General features: G+C 36.3%; 2 protein-coding genes across 3 annotated transcripts; both read left to right on the top strand.

The window, feature by feature from the left end:
• The first annotated feature begins 13,129 nt into the window (after window positions 1–13,129).
• LOC121257560 lies at window positions 13,130–21,139 on the top strand. 2 transcript variants are annotated; one of them, XM_041158604.1, is made up of 8 exons: window positions 13,130–13,550; window positions 13,670–13,722; window positions 14,056–14,218; window positions 16,057–16,145; window positions 18,143–18,275; window positions 18,857–18,949; window positions 19,691–19,793; window positions 20,495–21,139. In XM_041158604.1, the coding sequence occupies exons 1-8, from the start codon at window positions 13,209–13,211 to the stop codon at window positions 20,896–20,898; spliced, it is 1,380 nt and encodes a 459-aa protein (XP_041014538.1). In that variant the 5' UTR covers window positions 13,130–13,208; the 3' UTR covers window positions 20,899–21,139. The 2 variants fall into 2 exon arrangements, with proteins under 2 accessions (XP_041014538.1, XP_041014537.1); XM_041158603.1 differs by having other exon boundaries at window positions 13,670–13,725.
• Window positions 21,140–22,690: 1,551 nt separating this feature from the next.
• LOC121257561 (triphosphate tunnel metalloenzyme 3-like) lies at window positions 22,691–23,668 on the top strand. The gene has a single exon (XM_041158606.1). The coding sequence runs from the start codon at window positions 22,752–22,754 to the stop codon at window positions 23,382–23,384; it is 633 nt and encodes a 210-aa protein (XP_041014540.1). The 5' UTR covers window positions 22,691–22,751; the 3' UTR covers window positions 23,385–23,668.
• Window positions 23,669–24,433: the final 765 nt, after the last annotated feature.

The following is a 24,433-nucleotide window of genomic DNA, read 5'->3' as shown; positions in this document are numbered from 1 at the left end:
TGTCATATTTTACAGATCTACTAGTTATATTTTTAAATCAAGTAAAATATATTTTATTTTAATCATCATAATTTATAATGTGCATTTTCTCGATAACTTTATAATTAATGACATAACGGTAATATCATTCTAATTTTTTGCTTTTATTTCCAAAGCGAACTAATCGAGAAAGTCTTAACACATTTTATCCTTATTTGGATTGAATGAGAGATGGAGATAAATGGAAGAATCTATAGATGTCTGAATCAATCTTGTGCAAGGAATGAGAAGAATTAGGATGAGAAAAATATCATGACTGCTCAGGGAAAGAGAGAAAATAATTTTAAAAAGATGGATGGTTAAGTTATTGTTCATCTACATATATGTTGAGCTACTGTAACTAAAAGCTTAGATGTTATTAGATACCTAATCCAATGCAAATCACTTTTAGGGTCAATTAGCCAAAATTTAAGGACAATTGCCTACTCTAATGTCAATGCTCTTTGCATATGAGAGATTAAGGTGGTATTGGTACTTTGGAATCTCTTTGGAGCAAAAAACTGGAAGTTTAATCTGGTAAAATGTTTCGGTCTTCCATATGTATAAAGATAATACCAACTTCATTTTATCATGGGGATGAGGCATTTGCACGAGGGAGTTGCAGTGGTACTGTAGCGTCCTAATAGAAGGCTCAAACCAGGCATTTATTATAAAGAAATTAGTTAATAATACAATTAGAGCTCCATTGAAACCGGTATAAAGAGTAAGAACTTCTTGTTCTCAAGTAATATGGAATCACACACACTACCTGCCCTTATCCTTATCATGTGAGGTATCACAAGTACTATGATCGTAACTCCTCAAGACGAAAAACTTGCAACTCAATTAATGGTACAACTTTATCAACTTTCATTCCCTCATTAGCTTAGTTTTTTTTTTTATTCTTTTAACATAACAAGTTGGATTCGCTTTCTTGTGCCAAACGATCCAGTTTTTATTTTTTTTAAAAATAATTTTTATTTTAAAGGCCTTGCATGGGAATCTCAGGGATTACAATTCATATTCGCGGGTCGTATTTGTATTGTATTAAGCCATGAACATTCGACTATATGGGTCAACTCAAATCCGACCTGTTAAGTTAAACGTGTCAAACTTTCAAACCCTAAACCAACTAATTTAAATAACGGATCGTGTCGTGTCACCCGTTTAATAATTAATTAGAAATTGGTCAACACGACACTATTTATTTCAACCCATTTTATATACATGGGTTGAATTTACACGCATAAAACATTTGATCTAATTAACATAATTTTACATCAAAGTTAAAAACTATATTTATTAATAGTCACAATATTTAAAAAAACAATAAGACTACCTGCTAACAAGAAATTTCAATATTTTTCAATATTATACCTATAATAAAACCAACATTACAAACCTTACAATAACAAATATGAGCATAGGTCTAAAATTATAATATCAACCATAAAAACATAACCATATTGAAAAATACCAATATTACAATCCAATAATAATAAAATTGTAATTTTGAAATGAAATCTAAAGGGATTATTGCAGATTGATTTCAGGTTAAGCAGGTCGACACGTTATTGACATGTTATTAATCGTGTCTTAACATGTCAACCCATTTTTCACTCAAACCTATTTTTATCAAACTCAAATATGATAATTTCGTATCGTATTTGTGTTGGATTCACAGATCGTGTTACATATTGCCACCCCTGCAGGAGATGGCCATAGAGCCCTTGGACAATGTCATAAGTCACCTTACCCTTGAATTGGCTTTGCAACTAATCAACTAGACTACACAAAGGGAGGTGGGATTTGGTATAGACCAATAAAAGGCACCATATTGGGACATTCTAAATGGCTCACTAGGCCCAAATTACGATCAATACAGTACTCAATTTGACTCCTTTCTAAATGAGGGCATTAGTTATGAAACAATAATTGAACTGAAACCCTTTATCTCTATTGTATGCCACCATTGCCTTTTAGTAAAGAACACCGTGAGACCCCCTTCCTCACCTCCAAAACCATCTATTTTCTCTGCATTTTCTTTTTCATGTTTAGGTTCTATTTTTGCTTTTGTATGAAGATGTTTGTAGCCTCAGTCTATTATCCTACTGTTAATGACTTGTTTCGCATCTCGCCAGCCTTCTCGCCTGACCTGTGTCAAGGAAGCTTGGTGGCCAGAGTACCAAAAACACATCTGATGTCTAAGTTAGTATATCCTCTTGTGATAGAGTTTGTGAAGAAATACACAATCATGAATATGAATTGTACCTGTATTTAGGCTTTTATATCTCCTTCATCTGGTGGAGCCTTTTTTTCCTCTGTGCCTAGGGTGTCCGCCGACTATTCAGGGTGTCATGCCATCGCATTTAATTCGGTTGTTCTCGCCAGTCCTTGGGGTCATGTCTCCTGTGTCAGGTGGTGAAGTGTGGCCTTTCTTCGTGCGGATTGTTTGGGATAGAGTCTCTCGTCGAGATCTCCCATCAATGTCTCATACAGGATCATTTAATGTGGCGTGGCTCCCTGCAAATTATCTGAAGAGAGACGTGCACGTGTGAAAGTTGTTCCATCTCCCTACACTGGTATGGGTCCTCTTATCCTTTACTATTTGATGGGCTAGTTATATTCTGGCCTTTGGGCCTTTTAAAGGTGGACCGGGCCCAACCCGATGGGGGATGAACATGCCCCTGCAATTACCCCACAAATTCTTACCATATGAGTGCGGTGAGAATTTTTTTTTTCCCGCAACGCTTTAGTGATCCATAACGTATAACGACTCAATTCGTATCTGTTGTCTGTAATGGTACACTTTACCACACTTGGGGTAACGTGTGACAGTGTTCCCTCTCTAGTGACATTCGTCACTTTCCCACTATGAGTCATTCAATCGACACTGACCCTCTATATAAACCCCCAGCCCCCGCTTTATCACTTCTTTACTTCTGCCATTTACTCATTCTTGCATTTTCTTTGAAAATCTCCAGCTTCCCTTTCTCTGTATTTTCCCCTCCTTCGAGAAACTCTAGCCTTTCTTCCTCCATTCTTTCCTTCGACTGTCAATGGCACCCAAAAATTCCTTTTGTCCCTCGTCTCGAGGCTCACCCTTATACCACCCTGAAGGGTCTTCCGGAAACCTTGGGCCTTTTGCTCATGATAGCGCCCTCGGTATTTCCAGGGATACCATTGGTCTGAGATCACCACCTCGTCGGATCTGGACAAGGTGGGGAGTTCGTTCGAAGTGCCTGTGTAACACCCCAATCCCTAATAAAGACATTTTAGAATTTTCGGGGAGCAAGTGTGCTACTACTAAACTTGAACTCAAAAACTTTTCTTTTTAACAACGAGCCAGATGTGAGAGATTCTATAAATAAAACGAAATTTAATAAATATATAAAATCCAAAATAGAGTCTGCGGAAGCACTTATTAAAAAAAATACGAAAGTCTCATGTACTTATCAGAATAATTTATTTAAACCTTAAACCATAAAAATAATCATATCATAATCTGTCTAGGCCCCTGTCTTGCCTCCCGGGGTCAAGTTCTGTCCTGCAGTCTCATCTTCATAAATTTCATCACCTGAGATGGTTTAAAAACATAAAAACAAACAAAAATGAGTCGAATACTTAATAAGCAACACATCATACAGTAGACATAATAAACATAAGGTTTCTTGAAAAACGTGCATATTCATAAATACATACATAAATAACATGAACATGAAGTTATCTTTCACTTATCATAGGCCGTTACCCACTGTTGACCCTCGTGAGTTAGGGTTAGCGAATCTAAGTAGATTCTGATTCCGCACATGGCCGCGGATTGTGGAATCAATACATAAGGAAGAAACACTGGGTGCACTACCACCATGCACGACCTAGCAATGCAATATGCCCATAACATAGGTACCGTTTTCATATCATAACATAGGCCGTTACATATCTTATAATAATCATACTTGAATACTTGTCATTTCATAGATTTCAAAAGAAATCACATACATACTTATCATATCATATCATAGATTTCAAATAAAATTGCATTCTTTCATAAATGTTGTGATACATGTTTCCTCACATACATTCATGACTTTTCATAAATAATTTTATGTATAACTCTCACATAAAATCATGCATGACTTTCCATAATTATTTTAATGCATAAATTATCACATAAGATCATCAATATTCATAAACCTTCACATAAAATCATGACTTTCATAAAATACTTTAATGCATAAATCTTCATATAAAATCATGATTTAGGTACGTAAAAAGGGGCTTCCAATGGAGGGCGTATATGCAAAATATTTTTATAGAAGACATGTCGTTTACCGTACATACGTGTAAGGGTATGATCATGCTACTTACCTTGCAACGCTAATCTACTATTTTTGGCACGTAATCGGTCGCCTATAAAAATAAACACGTAATTTGCATAAATTAATAATTAAACATGTGATTTTATTTATAATCTAAAATACTAAAATAGTCTATATTTCCTAAACCTATATTCTTCCTAACACTAAAATATTCTCACCTATAAATCCTAAATAGGCATGAGTATTTTTGGAAAAACAGCATACTGGGCATGGGCATTTTGGAAAAACAATATAAACGGGCATTTTTGTAATCTCATCAATATCTGCCCTTACTAAACTAAAACCTAAAAGCAATTTAATATGTTTTGTAGAGAAACAGAAGGCTCGGGAGAGAAAGAGACATGTTATACTCACCGAGAGGAAGCGGCTCGGTACGACGGCTCATGGCTGGGTGCAGTGGCAACTCCGACGAGTGGGCGATTATGCAACTGAGAGAGAGAGAGACGAAGAGTGAGAGAGAGTTTACAGAAGAACAAGAAAATGCCGAGAGGCCATGCATGGAGTGGGTCGGTGTGAACTTACAGAGCAAGGGTGGCGGCTTGTGGTGGCGTGAGGTGCCGGGCGGCACTCTCTGTGCAGTGTGGTGAAGACGTGTAGGGAGTTGGTGCCGTGGGATGGCTGGGCTGTGGCTCATGGTGGGGAGAAAAATCCCTGTTTTTCAGTGGTGGAAACAGAGTTTGTTCGTGTGTTGATGAGTTGGGCTGGCTTTCGCCTTGGTGGTTCTTGGTGTAGCTGCACGACCGTGGTGTGGAGGCCATGAGATGTGAGGAAGAAAGGAATGGTTTCCGGTGTGCAAGAGTCTTGTTTCCATGGTAGTTCACGGTAGAGGGAGGAGCGGCTTGGAGGAAGAGGCTCACGATGGAGGGCTGAGCTAGGAAACACGGTTGCTTTTAGTATTCACGGTGGAGAGAAAACGACGTGATAGTCTGGGGACGGGCTGAGCGTTCGGTGAGTTCTTGAAAGGTGCTTTGCATTCGTGCGTGTATTTTGATGTTGGTGGTAGTGGACTATGATTTTCATGCAGAAGGGCTAAACATATTTATAAACATAGGTGGTTGAGAAACAAAAGAAAACCGAGATGACAAACGTGTATGCGGAGGAAGCGGGTACATGGAGCGATGTATACAGTGATAGACGGACATGGAACGCAACTAAACCATGCATGAAGAGAAGTCTACCATGGTGAGGAGTCTGGGTGGTGGAGGGCTGTTGCGGCAACCATAGTTTGATAACTATTAACAAGAAGGTTCTCATATGTATATAAAAAGGCATGATGGAAAATCCTAGAGAAAACAAAGGGAAGAGATGTGCATTTGCATGGGAGTGGAGCCTTGGGTATAGACTTATAGTAGTTGGTATGGGTTAGGAGTTTTAATGGAGACAGAATTCTATAATAATTTGCTAAATAGGAGACGTGTGGCATAGGGTTTTTGTTTGAGTTTTTGGCATTCGACTCAACCTCTAAAATAATCCTATATGTTCCTCAAGAGTTTCTTCGTAAATAAAAATTTCCACCTTAAAAATATTATAACCTGGCAAGCCCTAACAAAATCGATATCTGCCAAAATAAAAATCCTAGACCCATAGTCTATTTTAAAAAATACTTGAACACTCAATTGGGCTTCTAGTATAATCCGCCCATTAACCTAATTTAGGCCCACTGAAATTATCCATAATTTATTCCTAATAATATTGGGTTGGGTCGTTACAGCCTGACTCTATTATTTTGGAAGTTTCAGGGGCTTGCCACGGGGCCGTTGACTCGAAGGGGTTTGCTGAGAAGGTCACACTATACTCTTCATGTTTTCAAATGGCCTACAGCTTCCTTTCTGTCAACTCTTACGAGACGTCTTGTATTACCTAGCGTTGGCCCCGTCTCAACTTTACCCCAATGTGTAGAGGATCTTATTATCATACTGTTTTGTTTGGCGCATGATCCTCAGAGCTGAGGTGAAGATTATCTCGATTTGGCTACCGAGGAGTTCTTTTTTACACACGAGGTACAGTGCTGTGGTGGCAACCTATGTAGTTTCAATTCCCATAGTAAATACCTGGTCGCCCGTTTGGAACCCAGCTTTTCCCGCATTATTGACTGGTTCAAAAGGTTCTTTTCCTATGGGCTCGTGGTTGGGAATTTTCCTTTGATGAGGACATTCGTCAAGAGTTCCTTGCTCGAGTTGCGTAGGAAGTTGTTCCCAATGACAAAAGGTTTTCTCTGAACTTGTTTGATCGAGAAAAGGCTCATTTGAGGATCGTCTATTCTTGGGTTAAGGGGCACTAGGAGGAAGTTTGGACTGTTGCTCTGTTAACTAGAACCAACATTGACCGGTTTTTTGTGATGTCCGACTGATCACGCATCAATGGCCGCCACTTCTTGAGGGAGTCATTCGGCTCTCATGGCCAAAAAAGGCCTTCTGACACTCCAATGGAGGGGAAGGGGAAGAAGTCTCATACTGAGAATGAGGCGACTCGGGAGACGACGAGAGCTTGTAGTAGCTCAAAGTCCAAGCAGGAAGTCCCCCCTGTCTTGGTGGCTCTAGCCATCTTCTAAGGGCTCAGCCTTCATCGTGGGTCGGTGGATCGACTTGCTATGAACCCGTAAGTTCGGATAGGATTAATATGATCCTTAAGTAGGCAGAGGCTGACTTGGCGATGATGAAGGGTTTTGAAAAGCCTTTGTCGGACCTACTGTAACGCCCCAATGGAAGACCCAAACCATATGACCTATACTCCAAAAGGACTAGTCAATGATACAACTGGAGTCCCATTTGAACCTTATAAAGAGCAAGAACTTCTCATTCTCAAGCAATGTGGGATCTCATACACCACCTACACTTATCTATATCATATGGGGTATCACAATCTACCCCCTTAAATTCCCAACGTCCTCGTCGGGCCTGTCCATTGTAGTTGGCATGGCTCAAGTCCCACATTTCTGGTTGGGATAGACTTTGATACCATTTGTAACTCCTCAATGGAAGGCCCAAACCACATGGCCTATACTCCAAAAAGACTAGTCAATGATATAATTGGAGTCCCATTGGAACCTTATAAAGAGCAAGAACTTCTCATTCCTGAGCAATGTGGTATCCCATACACCACCTACCCTTATCTATATCATATGGGGTATCACACCTACACACTGCTCTATCTCCTTTGTTGGATCTGCGTTCCACCCAGCTAGGGACTAGGGGTCGATCGAGGCACTTAGCCAGGACGAGGAGGAGCTCGAGATGGCCTTTTACTCAACATTCCTTGAACCAATTGCAAGGGGCTCTCCTTAACACACTTTGGAAGTGCCTTTTGACGATACCGTAGAGGCACTCGCTCATCATGAGGGAGACGTCGAGGCATGTACTACTGTTTTTGGGGCGCTCTCTGATTCGACTGTAGACGCATCACTTGGCGGTGATGATGGTGGCGTCCACTCTCCTTATTTGGTCCCCATCTACTGTGTCTTGTGGCAAGAGGATGACTTTTCCCTTGTCCGAAGACAACCCCTTGGTCATTGATCTAATCGAGGACAGGGTCTCCATACCTTCCTCACTCTTTAGCTCTTTTTCCGAGCCTGAGGTCACTTTGTCAGTGGATTTCGAGGAGCCTGTAGAGACTCTAGGTGAGCAGTTGGCTGATGCAGGTGTCGTAGAAACCTCAGTTGAGCAGACGACTGATGGGGGTGCCGTGGATGCCCCGAGTGAGCCTGTGACTGATAGGGACATGGACCCTTTTTCCTGGGCTCCTTATCCCCCTTCTTCCTATCAACTCGAGCAGTTGGGAGTTTTGAGTCAGGCCTCTCTGGAAGGAGGGCGTGGTGCTTCAGGGATGCCTGGACCCTCTGCGTCCTAACTTTCTACATCTAGTTCGAGCGTTGATAAAGCCCTGGCTAAATCTGTGTGTGCTACGGTCGATAAGCTCAAAACATTCCTAACCTCGGTAAGTTTTTCCTCTTCCAGTCTCTGATCTTTTTTCTTTATTGTACCTCCGTTTACCAATTTGCATTAGGCTATTAGGGAGTTGACTTGTTGGCAGCTAGGATTATTGACGGGACGGTGATTTAGAAGAGGAGGTTCGGGTGCTACATTCTTTCACAATCTAGGCTCATCAGGAGGTCGCCAAGGTACAGACTAAGAGGGATGAGGCGGAGTCCCTTTTTGCCTATGCTCACGCTCGTTCTCACCATCGAAAGAAGATCTCTATACTCTTCATAATGTCTTGGCATACCTCCAAAGCAACCTAGTAAATCACAGGAGGATATAGCTTGCTGCCATCATGAGACCAATCTATTGGAGGAGGAGCGAGGTACCGGGTGGGATGGCTAACCCACCAGGAAGTAGAGTTGGAGAACTAGGAAATATTCTCAAGATTACGCTGCTACGATCGAGCGGGCTGGGAAGTCCTACTGGACTTGAGCCTAGATTTTTATCACCCTAGATTTGAGAAGGAAAAATTGGTCAGATAACGTGACTCGGACCAAAGGTCATACAAGAAGCTGGAGGAGAAGTATGTGAAGCTTATCAAGTCCTGGTTGGGCAAATAAGAAGAGGTTAGATCCTGGGATTGGCAAATTGCGATCCTAGAATACATGTTGGCCTCTACTAGGGGGAAAGTGATTTCCCAAAACCTGCAAATAGTCACAGTGGAGTATGAGCTTATTTCTTCCAAGGAAGACCTGATCTGGCTTTCTCTTCAACTGTCGGTGGCCGAGGTGGTCCGCAACGAGGCTTGGGGTTATCGGTATAAGGAGGGCTTTGAGAGGTTAAGGGACCATTTAATGGAGAACCCCCGGACCGACCTGAATACCTTTGACTTGAAGGCCCTCAAACCCGACTGCCAGTCACTCTGATTCCTTAACTCCTTGGGCAAAGGTCTGATGCCTAACGTCTGGGACAATCTCTCGCTAGGATCTCCTATCAATGTCCTGTATCAGGTCATTTAATGGAGTCTGGCTCCCCACGAATTATCTGGACAGAGGCATGCTCGTGTAAACGTTGTCCCTCTTCCTACATCGATCTAGGTCCTCTTCTCCTTTACCGTTTGATGGACTAGTGATATTCTGACCTTTAGATCTTTTAGAGGTGGACCAAGCCCAGCCCAATAGGGGATGAATATACCCCCTCCACTACGACCCACACCAACTACCACACTTTGGCTTTTCACATCCCTATCCAAATGCATTCCACAAAGGAAAATGCTAAGCGTCTTGCTCCCAGCGACTATTGGCATTTTTTTTTTACTTCATAATTAAAGAAGTATTTTTTAATGATGTGAATTTTTAAAATATATATATTTAAAAGTGTTAAAAAATACAGGTAAAAAAAAAGCAAAAAAAGCCACATCAAAATAACTAGCAAGAACCAGGAAAATGATACTCTTACCATTGATTCTTACAGCTCAGTGTTACTGTTGAAATTTTTATTTTTTATTTTTACTTAATAATTAAAGAAGTATTTTTTAATAATATTGTAAATTTTTTATTTTTTAAAAAAATATTTAAAATTATAAAATTTATATATACAAAAAGATAACAAAAAAAAAAAAGAATAATTATACCCAACGGCAGCTCCAACCACAGCCGAGAGCAGTGACGTAGCACCATCCAAACTTTTCTCCCCATAAACTGCCACCCATCCGCACTTACACACATGCTGCAAGCCAGGCCAACCACTTTTCCTTCCTGCCACCTCGCCAATCAATCCCTCCACTCCCCCCTTTGCTCGCCAGTCGCCAGCATGTCCCATGTGACACAAGCATCAATGACGGAACGAACGCTCACCACGCATTGTTGAATGTCCTTCTCCAGATTAACCACTCATAGCTAATTAGATTCTATTCAGATGTTAAGAAGATCACAGATCATTTGAGTTTATCTATCAATAATAATTACTTGAGATATTTCAGTAAGTTTTGTATAAGAGTGTGAGTCTCGTTGAGATAGTATTTATATATATTTAGATATATAAAGTAAATTAAAATATATTTAACTTTTTATAAAAAGTTAAAAAAATAATGATTAATTTGTTAGTGTAGTGATGAAATAATTATTTTATTTATATGTTTTACTAATAAAACACAAATATTATGAGGAAATTCTCCCAATGCATTTCAAAATTAATTTCCCACATTTTTTGTTCTCAAAATTATTTAATTCAAATTAAATTTTTTAAAAATTTTAAATATTATCAATTATGGAGACAACATTATGCACTCTTGAAGCCTTTCTCCTTTCATCTCTTTCTACGTTAGGAAAAGGGTGGCTCTACAGGGAGCTTCCCTTAGTGTATTTTGTATATTTTTTTTAAATTCTTTTTACATGTATTTTCTTAACATTTTTGAATATTTTAGAAAAAAAAAATTACAATATTATTAAAAATATTTCCTAAATTATTAAGTAAAAAAATAAAAAAATCCCACCAACAGAGCGAATAGCTTTTTGTTTAAAAAAAATAATGAGAGAAATGAGATAACAAACAATTAAGCAGAAATTGAAATTTCTGAAAAATTATAAGGTACTGAAACAATTTTCAAATGACTAATAATATTCATATAACATATTTTATAACATATATTGTGTTTTATAATATATTTCACAATATATGTTATAAAATAAAGATATTTTGATAAAATAATGATACTTTTATAAATTAATTTGCAAGAATAACATTATTTTTAAAATGTAAATATTATGAAAAATAATGTATATTTATCAATTTTTTTAAACAGTATTTTCCTTCCAAATAAGAAGATGGGTACTGAAATACTCAACAGTCACCTCACACCTTCGTCTGAGACCCTCTGCCATGCCCAGTGATTAGTCTTGTCAACGAACAATGATGCAACAAAGATGAAAACATTGAGATCGGTTAGATGAAATAGTCGTGTTTGGAGTATTCTCATCCGTGCGAGAATATTAGCATTCATTCATCTTGTCAATGAACAATAATGCAACAAAGATGAAAACATTGAGATTGGTTTAGATGAAATAAGTTGTGTTTGGAGTATTTTCATCCGTGCGAGAATATTAGCATTCAAATGAGTGTATTTTAGGTTATTTGTGAATAATAATAAATAATTTGTTAATATTAATAAATTATTTATAAATAATAATAAAATAGTATGAAAATATTTAAAAATAGTTATATTTTCAAACAGCCTTTTAAAAAGTGAAAAATGAAATGTATTCCTTGAAAATCATTGATCAAGTTTCAAAATGGAAAATGATTTACCTATAACATTTTGTACAACAATATATTAAATAAAGAGTATTTTTATAAAATATCTTATAAAAGTAACATAATTTTACAAAAATATTCCTTATTTAACACATTGTAATGTGTACAATATGTTATATAAAATGTTATAGGTATATCATTACTCTTCATTCTTTCTCTATTCTATTAAAATCTCAAAAAAATTTCCAAAAATAATTAGTTAGATGAAGATTTTTTTTGTCAAAAGCTAAATATTATTACTAGAATTTAGGCAAGAAGCTCCTATCTTAAGCCAAATGTGAATGCTCCTCTTGAATATAAGAAATGTTTCACTTCATCTTATCTCATATCATTATTACAAATTTTTTAAATTTTCATACAAAATATAACAAACAATTCAATTTTTTTTTAATCTCAAAATAATAATAATATTAAAAAATAATATTCTAACAATATTTTATTCAACTTTAAATTTTCATCTTAATTCATTTTATCTCAACTTACTATCCAAACATCACTATATATGCTTTGAAGTCGTTTTTGTCCACCTACCATATCTCAAAAGGCATTGGATGTGAAATAGCGGATTTTCAACTATTGTCTCACACGTGGTCTCAACTCATTTCATTTTAACATTTCACTTATTTAAACACAAATATTTTTTAATTTCAAACTTTTAACCTCTTTATCTAATCATGATTTAATTATTACAATTTTTTTAAACTTCTAAATAAAATACAAAATATAATTTACCTTTTTCAAATCTCAAAACAAAAATAATATTAAAGAATTATATTATAACAATATTTTAATTTTATAATATTTTAATTTTTGAAAATTTCATAAAATATCTTAACTTAAATTATTTTACTACTATTTATAAACTATCTCACTATTATTTATAGATTTTTCAACTTATCTATATAACCAAACAAGATCTAAATAATAAGAATAATTATTTCAACCGAGAATGGGACTATGCCATCTTCGGTACAATCTTTCAATTTGTTTTTTTTTTTTTTTTTCCTTGCCATGTATTTCTTATTTTGAGACGATTTTCTGGCAACAACATTCTATACTGTACTTTTTTTCCAAATTAATAATGAAACTTATTCGCAAAATATATATATATATATATATATATTTTAATCATAAAGAGATTAAATAAAAATAATTCTATAAATTTGTGTGATTTAATATAATTTATCAGATTGTAAAATTATTTTTATTATATTAAAAATTTAATGAATTAGATGAAATAATATCAATTTGTGAAATTATTTTTTTTATAATTTATTAGTAGAGATATTTAAAGAAAAGAAAAATTTTAAATATAAGTCTCATATTTTTACACATCGTTTAAAAATATGTGATTTTATTTTTTTATTCTTATATTTTATAAAATATAAAATATGAAAATAAAAAATAAAATAATATATTTTTTAAGTGATGTACAAATGTTTTACAACATCAATCTAAAAAATAAAAAATAAATAAAACCTTTGTAAACGTAGGCATCGGTTTACACATCCCACTGGAAAAAACCGTGGGGACATTCGAAGGGCTTCGGCTCTACAGTCAGGAGTGGTCGTCTTCTATCCACATGAGCCACACGCATGAAAATGAAACCTCAAAATGCTTTCTTAATCATTTTTTATATTTCCTTCTCCTTTCCGTTCGAAACTTTTTTCGTTCACATATCCTTTCGCAGATTCTCTCTTCTTTTCTTTCTTTCTTTTTTTTTTTTTTTCCTTTTTTCTTTTTAACTTATGAAATGTCCTCGCTCTGTTTCTCATTTCGAATTCTGCTGTCATCTCAATGGAGGCGCAAAAACTTGTGTTTCGTGATATTCCTCCGTTCCAGGAGTAAGATTAGCTTCATCCCAAGCGCTGTTTCCTCCTCTACCAGTGACGATTCCGTTCCAACTCCCAAACAAAGCCAGCAGGTACTCTCTCTCTAACCCGTCTTTTCGATTTTATGCTGCAATTTCATATACAATTACTTCCTTTTACAGTTGTGGCTTTAAATCTGTCTTTTTTTGTTGTTGTTTTAATTGTGGTACAGTTGCGTAATGATCCATCCGAAGGGCAATACAAGCTCGCTGTTACTCCAAAGCTGTGGTTTAGAATGCTTTCGTTTTTAATAACTTCTACGATTATCATATCAGTCTTATTTATCTTTCATTTAATGCCATTGTATGTGATTTTTTTTACGTGCATATTTTGGTAAATCCTACATAAAATGGAGAGAGTGAGAGAGAGGTGTTATTTAGTGATATATTATTCATTGATCCTAGGCGCTAGCTAGTGTGTCCTTTCATTTCTAGTAGAAATAGTTTCATTAAGTTGGTCTTGTCAGAATCAGCTGTAGTATTTTCTTTTGTTTCTTTCTTATATCTATCTCCATTACCATGAGATGCATGACATCCAATTTGTTAAATTTAATTTCAGGAATGAGACTTCTGGTGTACCCAAACCACGGTCCTGGTTTGGTCCAAGTGGGCAGTACATCAGAGAGCTACCCTGCCCAACTTGCCGGGGCAGAGGTTATACTCCTTGTACAGAGTGTGGAATAGAAAGATCAAGATTAGACTGTTCACAATGTAATGGGAAGGTATATGCTCTTTTAATGGTTCCAGATGGATAGTGGATTGCACTCACACACGGTACTCGTCACTTACTGTTGAGAGGGCACTTCTAAAAAACTTAACCCGTTCGTAGGAGTGGAATCTGTTAGTACACATCCCATGGAAACGACTATAGAAAATTTTGGTAATTTAAGATAAGACAAACAATTACTTAGTTTTGGTTCTGCCGACAAAGGGTCCTCATAACCTTGAATCTTTTTACATAAAGTGGCCAATAATGATAGTTGAACCTGGAAACTTTTAAATTGCAATTGTACCAATTTGAGTGGAATTTTTTTCTCTTTCTCATAGCAAGACAAAATTGTTGCACACAGCAATGCATGTCCTCCATACCAAGTGGTTAGCACTCACCTCATGACAGATCTGACTATTGAAAACATTCTTTGTCGCTCCTGCGTTCACAAGATACTTGGTTGTCAAGTTAAGAACCGTTATCAGTTTTCTGTCAAATCAGCATGGCTGACTGCTGGTTGGTCTCCGTGCCACGTATTGTGTTTAGAGAAGGGGATGGAGTTGCATGACTTCTCAATACTTTTAGTAGGATTAGAAGTGCATCAAAATGTATGTGAAGATACTTAAGTTGCACCCATAACTTATGAAAGTCAGAGATATTTTTGTGCAATGTCCTGCACATGCTGATCTTCATGGCCTAAAACAGTTCGATGCTGAGTCATTGTTGCACTGCACTAAGTTTCTTGGCATAAAACACCCTTGAAGGTAGACTACATGGGAGTTTGTATCTTGCTTTGAGTTTTGAGCATGAGGGCCAGAAAGCCCTTAGCCAGAAGACCTACAAAATTGAAATTCTTGGTATGAGGACATAAAATGTTCTATTATGTTAGAAAAGAAAACTCTCACCTTTTTCTTGTTTTTGTGTATTAATCTCGGTATATGTGTTTATCAGAACACTTTTGTTTTATGTAATCGTACTTCCAAAGCAGACCATAGACAGGGAAAGCTGAAACAAATTGTGAAGAAACCTTTAATTAAACTTCATAAAATTAATTCAACTAATTTATCAGGCTTTCAAAATGGTTTTGTGCAGTTTCATAGCATCATGAGACAACCCAATACTGCCCGTTCCCCTTGCGGTCATACATTATGCCCTCATGCTGCACACCGGACACTTTTGCATTATATTTCTAACATCAATATTGGTGGTATGGCAAATATTGTATCAGGTTGTATTAATAAACTTCTAGAGGGTCAATGATTTCAGTACTCGTGATTGGTCTGATGTGGAAGCCTATCACATCAGCTTACATAAAAACGTATTGATATTTTGACTATTATTCATTTATGCATATGAGGGTCCCTCAAATAGTGATGTGTTACACACCAGACCTGTAAATAGCATAACTCTTCACTTTGAATAAATCCATTTGCAAGCCTGTTTATTGACTCACCAAACATGCTATTGATGTGTAAGCGCCACATCAGCTTACATAAAAAAATATTGATATTTTGAACATTTTTATAAATATAATGGGTTCCACAATAAGTGACATGTTACACAACGGGCTTGTAAATAGCATAACTCTTTCACTTTTAATTTTGTCATTGAGCTCTAGGTGAAATGGGAACTCCTCTCCCTGTAAGTACAGCATGGAGAGTGGGATTGGGGGTTTAAAATCCACCAGGTGCATGTGTAGCTATTCAAGGAAAGAAAATTACTTTAATTTCTGTTTGTTGTTCTTAGTAAAATTCCTAATACTCTTCTTGCTTGGATTGTACCAATCATTTGTTATGATTTTTGATTGGTAAAAAATCATACTGCTTATTTTTTTGGTCCTATTGGCAACAGGGTATAATGACTTGTCGACAGTGTTTGGGCGATTGTGTCATATGGGAAGAGTCAATTGATGAGCGACCATGGGAGAAAGCTCGCTCTACGTAACTCTTTCAAAATCCTCTCTTTATTATACACTATTTGTTTGATCAAATTCATCTTTTCCCCACATCACGCTGTCACTTGCTAGCATATATTAATATATAATCTTTCTAATTTGGTCTGTGTTCAGCCATTAAACTAATTACTTACTCTCAAATGTTTTGAATTTTGTCATTGCAATTGTTATTTTATACTTGTATGCATCTTAAGCACAAATGCAATTAATCTAGAACATCATATTGAGACACTAGACCCTTGCCTTTTTAACTGCCACTTTCTTTTGTTTCCTTTATTTATGATCTTGTAATGTAGATCTACTAATGTTTTGAAATCTAGTATGTTGCCCTTGATATTTGGGAAAGAACTTTTCATGATGACTGCCATTTAATAACTGGACTCAGCAGGGTCTATTTACTCTGCTGAAGTTAAACGTAGAGTTTTTGACAACCATTCTCTCCCATTAATGCTTCCTTGAACAATGAATGATCTTATCATTTTCTTTAGGCTAAAGCTGAAAAGAGATTTGAACAGCAGTCTGAAAAGACTAATGACAAAGATATGTTTCAAAAAAGAAATACAAGGGGTTGATGAAAATGAGAAATCGTTCCATTCAGCTTGGATGAATGGCCCAACCTTGAGGGTTACATGTTTTCCTTGCACCCCAACCAGCTTGATGAGTTCACCAAATCATATATTTCCATGAATATTATACTGCCAAAAATTGGGAACATCATTGAACAGTTAAGACTAAGATAATAGAAATTTTCTGACAGATCAGTTTGGACCAATTTCTGCTTTTACATTTTTACCTATCCATCACAGGCTCACGAATGTTTCAAAACAAGTAAGGTCTGGCCACATTAAAATTATGTTTAACACAGCTATACATTAGTTTCATGATTCATCCATTAAAACTCCCCTCAAGTGAAGATACAAAACTCGAAAAGAAAAACTTCTTAACCTGAGGTTTATCTAAAAATGGGATGCAAGTCCTTGACCTGTCTCCAAAATTCAAAGGGAGGTTGGTGTAGTTTGCAGTACATTTATTTTTGAAAGATGACATGCTAGAATTTGTGCCATTGGCTTGTTTGGATTGAAGTCTTTTTTTTAAACTTCTGACATCTTTGAGAAGATTTTTAGAGAGAGGTTTTTATGGTGTTTTGTTAAAGTGGTGGGGCCCATAGAAAATATGTTTGGATTGAGAATATTTTTTATTGTAGTTTGAAAAATTGGTGGGGTACATTGAAATGATATTTGGAGAGAAATTATTGCAAGAGGGTTTGTGACAGTGGTGTTGGGTTTTGTGTTTTTTCAATCACAAAAACCAATGCAAATGATTGTGAGTAATTCAATTCATCGTCATCCTTCATTATCTCTCGATGCGGGTATCAAATGGTTGGAAAACTTTTTCTTATTTTTTACTTATCTGCCAATCATTTGATGCCACGTCAAGAGTGATGAAATAATAATGGTTAAAAGGATGATCAATGGTATTTTAGTATTTTGGTGTTTAATAGATGTTTGGTCTGTAGGTGAATGTTTAAAAAAAAAAAAAAAATTAAGATAGGAATGTTTTATTAGGTGAATGTTTTAAAAAGAAAAAGATTGGTCACCCAAAATACTGAATGACAAGGTTGGAATGCTTCTTATGTCGGTGGTTTGAGCCCCTAGAACAAACAATGGACTGTATGGTGCATTTCATGCTCTAATACACCATGCCACATGGAAATCTAAGCCTATTCTATTCCTGTAAGTCACTTGTTCCAGGAGTTATAGAGCGATTGTGCAAAGTATTTTTCTAGTGTTCTTGTTTTTAATTTCATATGTCAAAACAATCTCCATCTTGATGATGCAAAGTAGTTTTGAAAAAATTCTTGTTTTCAATTTTATATGTCAAATTTTTGAATTTTTATTAAACTTTTTTAAATGGATGCAGAAAGTTTCTTATGTTGGCTTTTTTTTTTTTCCTCTCCCCAATCCCCCCCCCCCCCCCAAACAGTTCTCCTCTCAAAATGAAGGAAGATGATGAAGTTGACAATTTAGAGCTTAAGATGGGCAAGAAGAAAAAAGCAAAGCGTGTTTACCCATCACCACGTCCTGAAGTCGGATTAAAAATTAGCCGATCACTGAAAGTTAGTTGCCTGCCTCAACCTTTATCTGACAGACTTCCTATACAAAGCATGGCATGTATTTTTTTATACATTGTATATTGATCTGTTGTCGGAGACTTGATTTGAGTACATATAAGGGTAGGTACCTTAACCATATTGAAATGCCATCAATCTCCAAGTACAACTGAAACCACAAGTTCACAGTCTTCCATTTTGAACAAGATATGGGTGACTAGATATATATATATATATATATATGTGTGTGTGTGTGTGTGTGGGATCGGTAAAGGATCTTGGAGTAAGGCTTGTGAGAGTTGTAGATAAATAGTATCATGTGAGAATTTTAGATAAATAGTATCATGTCTCCCTTTCAGAGTGGATGCAGACTCTTAAAGGCCCTTCAATTAAAGTTTTGTATGATGTAACATATAGCATGCTTGCTATAAACCAATCATGCAATTGGTTCTTCTGATGATGGTAGGCCTTGGACACAAATAATGTTTGCATCATTCCTCATCATACGTTCTTTTTATAAAATTTGAAAACTAAACTATCTTGATCAGATCATTTAAAAAGTTCTTGGTTTAGTTGGATTATTGCAGAGTCTCAATGCCAAAACAGGTCTATTTAGCAAGAGAATGAAAATTATCCATAGCGATCCTACACTTCAAGCACAAAGAGTTGCTGCAATTAAGGTATGCAAATGTTTTGTCTCACAATGCTCTGAATTTTCACGGCATCAGATATCTTATTAGGTGATGGATTTGCATCAATGGTGCGGTGCTTGTTCTAAATTAAAAATTTTTCTAATGCTTACCCATAAAGAATTGGACTTTAATGATCTGTAAGTGAGCATCAAACAAAAAATATTCTACTTCCCATACAATCTTGTTTCTTAGGATACTTAATGGATGGCATGATATGTAAAATGAACTTTTGTTCCATCCGGTGTTCCCAGGTTGATATAATTGTGCAGTGTTGTTTATATTATATAGGATTATTTTGGTTAAAAAATTAGTAAAACTGAAGTACATATTTCCAACATCACCATATGGCTCAAAGTTGTAAATGTGGCTAGGCTTAAAGCTGTAAATGTGCAACTCCAATTTCATTGCAGGACCAAATAAGGTAAGCTTCAAGTTGGTAAGTGTATGTCTTACATATTAAATAGAAAAACATTCTACTTGTAAAACCGTTGAGGTGGGAGACAGCCAAGTCAATGGTGTTATGTTGGTGTTACACTTCGGATGTTACATGACGGCATGTCAATGTGCCATGTCATTGGTGTTATGCTGGTGTTACACTTTGGGATATTACAAGTAGCAGGACTCTTTAAATAGATGCTAGTGTAGCTCGCTCTCTTTTTCAACCTGGAAGAGATGTTAATAGAACCTTGAATTTCCAACATTTGATATTGAGAGATGTCTGCAATGTAGAAAGCCAAAGGAACAGCTGCAGCACGAAGGCGTGCTTCTGAAGCTTTAAAAGCTTTCTTTAGTGATCCGGAAAACCGTCACAAGAGGAGCATTGCTATGAAAGGTCTGTTCTTATACAACACAGTTCACCGCTGACACCTTTTGCAATGTGTGTATTACTGTCTCTGTTTTCCTGGATTAGTGGTAAGAGATGTAACTCTGAGTAGTTGACTATATTTTGTCGTTATGCTGCTGTGCTTTGGTATGTTACTTGAAACTTTACTCTGTTCTCCGTGTATTTTTCAATTTTCATTCCATTCCCCCTTCAGCCTATTCCATGTCTGGTGAAAACAATGGAGTTGCATAGTTTGCATAAAATGCTAACATGGAAACTGTTTCAACCTAATGTGGTTTCAGATCTTATGTTTTTCTACACTATTTGGAAGCTGAAAGACTTGTGTTTTTGCCATGGCACCATTTGAGAGCGAATGCTCTTCATCATTGTGATTCTTTTTATGAGAGCAACACTCCCACTCCCTCCCGATTTTTGCTTGCAATCAAAAGAAAACCGGGGTGAGAAACCTTCCCCAGATAGCATTTTCCTCCCCTTGGGTGAGTAAGTAAATTTTCCAAGCAAAAAAAAAAAAAAAAGTATTCATGGGCTTTAGTGATCTGGAAATTACTGGTGGTGTAAAGTATACTTCTCATTACAGCTAGGCTTTGGACGAATGACCTGGTTTATTTATTTGTTTATTTATGGTTGTTATGCTCTGGAAATTACTGGTGTACATGTTCACATGGTTTCATTTTCTTGTTCTGATGCAGGAGTAAGATTTTACTGCAGAAATTGTGGACGTGAGGGGCACAGGAGACACTACTGTCCAGAACTGAGGGATAGTTTGATCGGTAGACAGTTCAAGTGTCGGTTGTGTGGAGAAAAGGGCCATAACAGAAGAACCTGCCAAAACTCAAGGTCAAGCAATAATGGAAACACGGTTACAAGGAATCATCGTTGCAGACAGTGCCGTCAAAGTGGCCACAATCGCAGGACTTGCCCTCAGATAACAGGGGTAAAGCTGAGTGGTACTCATGTCAAAAGAGGCTTGCACATTGGAAACAGAACATACACTTGCCGATTATGCGGAGAAAAAGGGCACAATATTAGGACATGCCCTCGGAGAATTATAAATCCCTTGATGATTAATCCTCAAGCCGAAGAAGGAAAGTGATGAGCATATTGAATAAACTCATATTGGAGATGGTAGGGAGAACTGGGAAAAGTTGTTCATAAAAGAGGAAATGTCTGTTCTTACATATTGTCCAGTCTATTCTGTCTGCATAATCACTCAATAGTTGTTCTATTAGCTTGAATGTATATGCTTGTTGATGAGGATCTAAGAACATTTTAACATTCTAAAGTTGTTTTCCTTCACCTTGCTTCCGTTAATAACAGAAAAAATTAACTGGAAACCATGTCTTCTTTATCTTCAGATTCGAATGTTGTTTCATGTTTGTTATCATTTGGTCGAACTGACTTATTCAGGAAATTGATTGTCAGAAATATATTCTGCAGCTCTGTTTGGATAGTGAGATGAGATAGTTTTAAATAAAAGTTAAATAAAATATTATTTTTTTAATATTATTATTGTTTTGGAATTTGAAAAAGTTGAATTATTTATTATATTTTATGTAAAAATTTAAAAAAATTATAATGATGAGATGAGATAAAATAAAATTGTTTCTGTATCTCAACAGAACTTGAATCTTCAAGCTAGGAAGTCTGCTCCGACATCGCGCTAATGGTTTGTATGTCTCTACAAGATGCATATTAGACGTAAAAGTAGCTAATGTGACTTTCTCACACTGTTAGCGTTAAATATGTCATCTCAAAGATGCTAGGATTAGAATTTTCCTTCGATAAACCGAGCTAATTTATTTTGAAAAAAAATAGTAAATTTGAGACTCCGATAAAAAAAAAAAATTACATTTTATAGCCTCCAATATATATATATATATATATATATATATATATATATATATATATACACTAGAAATTTCAAAGCCATTGAGCCCGAAATGAGTCCATGTCAACATTAGCAAGGGCCGCACATCCTATATATAATATATATATATATATATATATATATATATATATATATATTCTATAAAAATTAAGTGCGGATACTTGTAAACGGTATTTTTATCGTCCTCTGTATGTCATTCATGTTTAGCGATTTGTATCTTTTCTATCCTTCTGTTTTTTTTTTTTTTTTCTTTTTTTTTTTTTTTTTAGTGTCCAATGAAAATGTTTTGATCTTTTGGTGCAGCTGTGTTAGAGGGTTGGTAGTTTTACCTTTTTTGTTTTTCTTTTAGTCTTTTTACATTCCCATCTTTCTCTTTTCTCTTCATTTTTTGTTTCTTCTTCTTTTTCCGAAACCAAACTCATTTCTCTCTTCGGCTTTTCTGCATCTTTTCTCTTTTCGTCGCCTTCATCTATGCATCTTCTCTCTTCATATTGCTGAGAAAAGGAGAAAACGTAAGAAAATGACATCGAAATAAGCCTTTAAGAGCACTGATATTGACTTAGTCAAATGCCAGTGTCTAGCAAAATTTTAGCTAGATAGCTCAAAAGTGATTTGTATTAGAGTAGTCAAAACTTTAAGGCTCCACTTTTGAACTACAATAAATTCACCTCTTTCTCCAAATTTAATCAGATATTATTTATCTCTAAAATAATATTTTACTTTAAAAATATTCCTAATAGTTACTATTGAATAATTTGGTTGAGGAAAAAAATAGTTGAAATAATGATTTTAAGTAAAAATTAAATTATTAATTAATATATGGAATGTATTTTCAAAATATAAAAAAAATAAAAAAATAATTATTAAAAGGAAAATAATTTATACACAATATTTTTCACAATATTTTACATAATTATATTTTAAATAAGGAATATTTTTATAAAACATTATATAAAATAATATCATTTTATTTTTGAGAAATATGTCGTCAAAATGTGTTGTGTGGCATTATCTTATTTTTTTCTCAGGCTGCAACCAAACCTCACCCCCGCAAAACAATGGAAGTCGAGGTCAAGCTCCGGCTCCTTGACTCCGTCTCCCACCAAAAGCTCTCCTCCTTCCTCTCCCCTTTTCACACCAAAACCCTAATCCAAGAGAACATTTTTTTCGACGGCTCCAACTCCGAGCTCTCCTCCAATCTCGCCATTCTACGCGTCCGCTTCTCCAGACCCAACGGCCACAATCCCCAGACTATCCTCTCCCTCAAGGCCAAACCCGTAATTTCGGACGGAATATTTCGCATGGAAGAGGTAGAAGAGCCCCTGGACCCCACCCTCGCCCGCGCTTGCATCGCCGAGCCTTGGCGTCTCTTATCCGTGGATTCCTCGGCGATAATTCGTCGAGTGAAGGAAGAGTTCGGGCTTGGAGGGAGGGGGAAAGGGCTGGTGTGCTTGGGCGGGTTCAGGAACGTGAGGGCGGTGTATGAATGGCAAGGGTTGAAGCTCGAGGTGGACGAGACGAACTACGATTTCGGGACGTGTTACGAGGTGGAATGCGAGAGCGACGATCCGGAGAGGGATAAGAGGTTGATTGAGAAGTTGTTGGAGGAGAATGGGATTGGGTTTTCGTATTCGGAGACTTCCAAGTTCGCGGTTTTCCGTTCCGGGAAGTTGCCATCGTACGCCAAATAAGCAGTCTTAACTCTTAAATGTCTATTTCTAATCGACCTGAATTTGGCTGCGAGAAGCGAGAGATGGATGAAGGTAAAAACTCGTTGTAATTTCTGCGACTCTCGGTACTCTATATATACGTGCATTTACTTTGCAGGAAGAACATCATCTTCTTTCTCTTGCTTTCACTTACAACGTTGATTACCCAACTTTCTGGTGGTGTTTCTGTTTCTTAGATTTTGCATGATGTGAACTACACAGTTCATCGTCTTTGAAGAAACTAATGCAGTTTTGTTTCATCCTGACATCCTTGAGTTCAGGCAAAAATTTAAGATTTTTTGTTTTTGTTTTTCTAAGCGGCGGCCATTACATTCCTCTCGAGGGAACAAGGTCCGCACTCGGGTTTCCTCAATGCGCAAAGAATGACAATCCTGCTTATAAAATTAGATGATATATAAGAATAAGGCAGAGGCAAATACGATGATATATAAGAGACGATCTATTTAGGTCACAGAAGTGAAAACAAGAAAATAATATAAATTAACGCCATTAAAATCTATAGAAATAACCTAAAGAAATAAAGTACGAAAAAATAAAGATCGAAACTGCTCTAGTGTCTGCTCCTTATCTTCAAACAAGTCTGCTATATACAATTGTTAGCTACAATCGTCATGCAGTAGGTTGATGACGTGGCAGCTGCTGTTAATTTAAAAAAAAAAAAGAAAAAAACAGAGTGATGTGAATTTCAGATTCCATTTCCGTTTCACTTCTCCACTTCTCATCTTCTTCCTCTGATTTTCTTCAGCGATTTGTGCTTCTCATCTTTAGCCAAGGAGTTCCAGCCACGGAAAGATCGTCTGAAAAGGGATAAGCCGAGTAATCCAGCCGTGGAACCAGTCTCATCTTCAAATCCATTAATCCCTCCAATCTCATCATCTTCAAAGTCCTGCTCATTGGCATTCACTGGAACCAGTCTCATCTTGGTGAAAATCTCATTAGTCTCGGGATCAGCCATGTATTTCACAGCACAAACTCTGTAGGGAATAAATGGCAAAACCCTCGGGTAGCTC

Source organism: Juglans microcarpa x Juglans regia, chromosome 3S, assembly GCF_004785595.1.
Source record: "Juglans microcarpa x Juglans regia isolate MS1-56 chromosome 3S, Jm3101_v1.0, whole genome shotgun sequence".
Lineage (NCBI taxonomy): Eukaryota > Viridiplantae > Streptophyta > Magnoliopsida > Fagales > Juglandaceae > Juglans > Juglans microcarpa x Juglans regia.
This window is presented reverse-complemented; position numbering and strand designations above follow the sequence as displayed.

Bases quoted from the DNA above. Each gene is read 5' to 3' on its own strand.
- LOC121257561 (XM_041158606.1), top strand. From the start codon at position 22,752: ATGGAAGTCGAGGTCAAGCTCCGGCTCCTTGACTCCGTCTCCCACCAA.
- LOC121257560 (XM_041158603.1), top strand. From the start codon at position 13,209: ATGAGCCACACGCATGAAAATGAAACCTCAAAATGCTTTCTTAATCAT. The intron at 14,219-16,056 runs GTATATGCTCTT...TATTGGCAACAG, and splicing joins GTTCACAATGTAATGGGAAG to GGTATAATGACTTGTCGACA. The intron at 18,276-18,856 runs GTTAGTTGCCTG...GGATTATTGCAG, and splicing joins AAATTAGCCGATCACTGAAA to AGTCTCAATGCCAAAACAGG.